This window comes from Oncorhynchus mykiss, chromosome 12, assembly GCF_013265735.2.
Source record: "Oncorhynchus mykiss isolate Arlee chromosome 12, USDA_OmykA_1.1, whole genome shotgun sequence".
Lineage (NCBI taxonomy): Eukaryota > Metazoa > Chordata > Actinopteri > Salmoniformes > Salmonidae > Oncorhynchus > Oncorhynchus mykiss.
Window position 1 is genome coordinate 65,551,344 of NC_048576.1, and position 2,319 is coordinate 65,553,662.

A 2,319-nucleotide genomic window follows, 5' to 3' on the forward strand; every position below is an offset into this window, starting at 1 on the left:
ATTCATTAAACAGCCCCAAATTCATTAAAAATCCTACAATGTGATTTTTTTTCTTTTTTTGTCTGTCATAGTTGAAGTGTACCTATGATGAAAATTACAGGCCTCTCTCATCTTTTTAAGTGCGAGAACTTGCACAATTGGTGGCTGACTAAATACTTTTTTGCCCCACTGTATATATAAAAGACAATAGCTGTAGGATCAACAGAGGCATCCGGGGCAGTAAGAGGGACAGAAATTCGGTTACTTACATTTTGTCTTTCAACGCCACTGGGATAATGTACATTTGGTGAACAATTATGACAACTAAGCGAAACGGTGGGGATTAATTGAGCTGGGCTAGCTTTGGTGAATTCACAGTGCACCTGTTCAGTCTATTGGGCTAGTATTGTTCCGATTACGTTATTTACTGTGGAAAGCAAATTCATAGAGGGAACCACAGAATTGGGAATTATAAAATGTAATAGGATCTCCATGGTCGGAACGGAAATCGCATGGAGCTCAGAGTTCAACGCTCAAAACAGGCCCGCATTGTCCAGTGTTAAAACACACCTCACTGAAAAAAAGGATTTGGAATATAACTACATTTTGAGAAGATACATTTGACTTGTTTTTAGGGCTTTCCTTAATGGATTCGTATGCTATAGGACTAATAGTTCTAACATCCATATGACCTGAGCATGTTTAATACAAATCTGAATGTTCACACATCGACAGACTGGGCTACAGAATGAGCACTCAGATTAATAATATTTAAAAGTATACAAATGTTTATTAACTTAACATTTGATGATTTTCAAATAGATACATCAATAAATTAATATGTAGGCATACATAAATAATTAACCATGATAAATAAATAAATACATTAATAATATTGCTTTTTGACGTTGCACATTACATGATTGTAGAATAATAGGCTTTTAAAATCAAACACAACTGTAAAAAAGTTCTCCAAGTTCATGTTCATGTTCTGTTGGCCCACAGCAGGCTATCAGAGTTGTGTTCCAGAATGAACTGTAGGCTGTACAGGAGCTCTTTTCGAACCACTTCCCAGGCGCAGTAACTGAAATTCTGTGAAAATACAAAGAAACTGTTAGGGCAATGTAGGGTAATATTGTCCAATGTAGAGATATTATCAAAACAATGTGTATATTTGCGTTTAACCTATAGTCTACCTTTTCTTTTAGGACTGCTGCAATGTTCCCAAAGTACGTCTTCAGTCCTTCTGCCCTGTTGAGATAATCACTGGTATCCACACTGCCCATCATCTGCCAGAAAGAAAAAGGCAGGCGATGAATAATAATAAAAAATGTCACAATACCACAATTAAACAGTTAACCTATCTGTGTTGGCATAGTAACTCACACATTTGCTCTCTTCAATCTGGCGGTATACAATATTCTGAAAATTCTCCAACTTCCGTTGGTCCCACTTAGTAGGCAGGTCGTCAGCTCCAAACAATGTGTCGATGTTCTTCAATGTCTCATAAATAGCTTTAGCACCACTGCTGCTCAACTGAAACGGACAACAACAATAATTGTAAAAACATAAATTGTAGTATAAAGGGTTCTACTTTCTAATCCTAACAGTTTCAAATACTCTTTCATGCTGTAAAGAACACTTGGATGTACTCGCTTGCCCTTACCTGTGGCGCGCCGGAGGTTGAAAATGCGGTGGCTGGGAATGCCACGAAGACATTCTCCTGCAGGCACTCCAGAGGAAAATTGCCCCCCTGAAAGAAATAGAAAATACAGCATTCACGTTGAGGAATTCAGTTAAACATAGTTGGAGAATACATCTCAAAACAAAAGTAATTTTAAAAAAAGTACCATGTCTCTCAGTAGGTTGTGGGTTATTCGCACCAGCTGTCCTTGTAGCTGGCAAGGCATGGGCATGGAGCAAACTTGCGCGACGCAGAGGAAGGCGCTCATCCAAGTGACAGTCTGAAGTGCCATTCTTATTGTAGTTAGATGATCTGTAGCAGAAGATCATTGTTATTTGAAAAGAATCGTGAAAATAATGAATTCATTGAATCCTGAATCAATTATAAAATGATAGCATATTGTTGACTCACCTGTTGCCAGTAAATTGCAAATTTCCTCCAGTGAGAATGTGGTTTGTGTTCTGATCCCATTTCTGCGGGTGAATTTAAATAGTGAGGCTTGAAAGGATGTACAAAAAGTGAAAGGGTTTCTCGCTAAATTAGGAGTTAAAATGAATGAATTTGGGAAAGTTTTGCCTAGTGAACCGCAAGACCGGATCTCTCTTTTCGTTTGCTCCACTTCCCTCTCATCATGTTTCGAGTGGTCCTTCACAGGA

The 2,319-nt window shown here is 38.2% G+C and overlaps 1 protein-coding gene across 1 annotated transcript; it reads right to left on the reverse strand.

Moving 5' to 3' along the window:
• Nucleotides 1–948: 948 nt before the first annotated feature.
• Nucleotides 949–1,955, reverse strand: LOC110538053 (interferon beta). Its single transcript, XM_021624613.2, has 5 exons — nucleotides 1,830–1,955; nucleotides 1,646–1,732; nucleotides 1,366–1,515; nucleotides 1,176–1,268; nucleotides 949–1,071 (listed from the first exon to the last, which is right to left on the reverse strand). Exons 1-5 carry the CDS (start codon nucleotides 1,953–1,955, stop codon nucleotides 964–966), a joined length of 564 nt encoding a protein of 187 aa, XP_021480288.1. The 3' UTR covers nucleotides 949–963.
• Nucleotides 1,956–2,319: the final 364 nt, after the last annotated feature.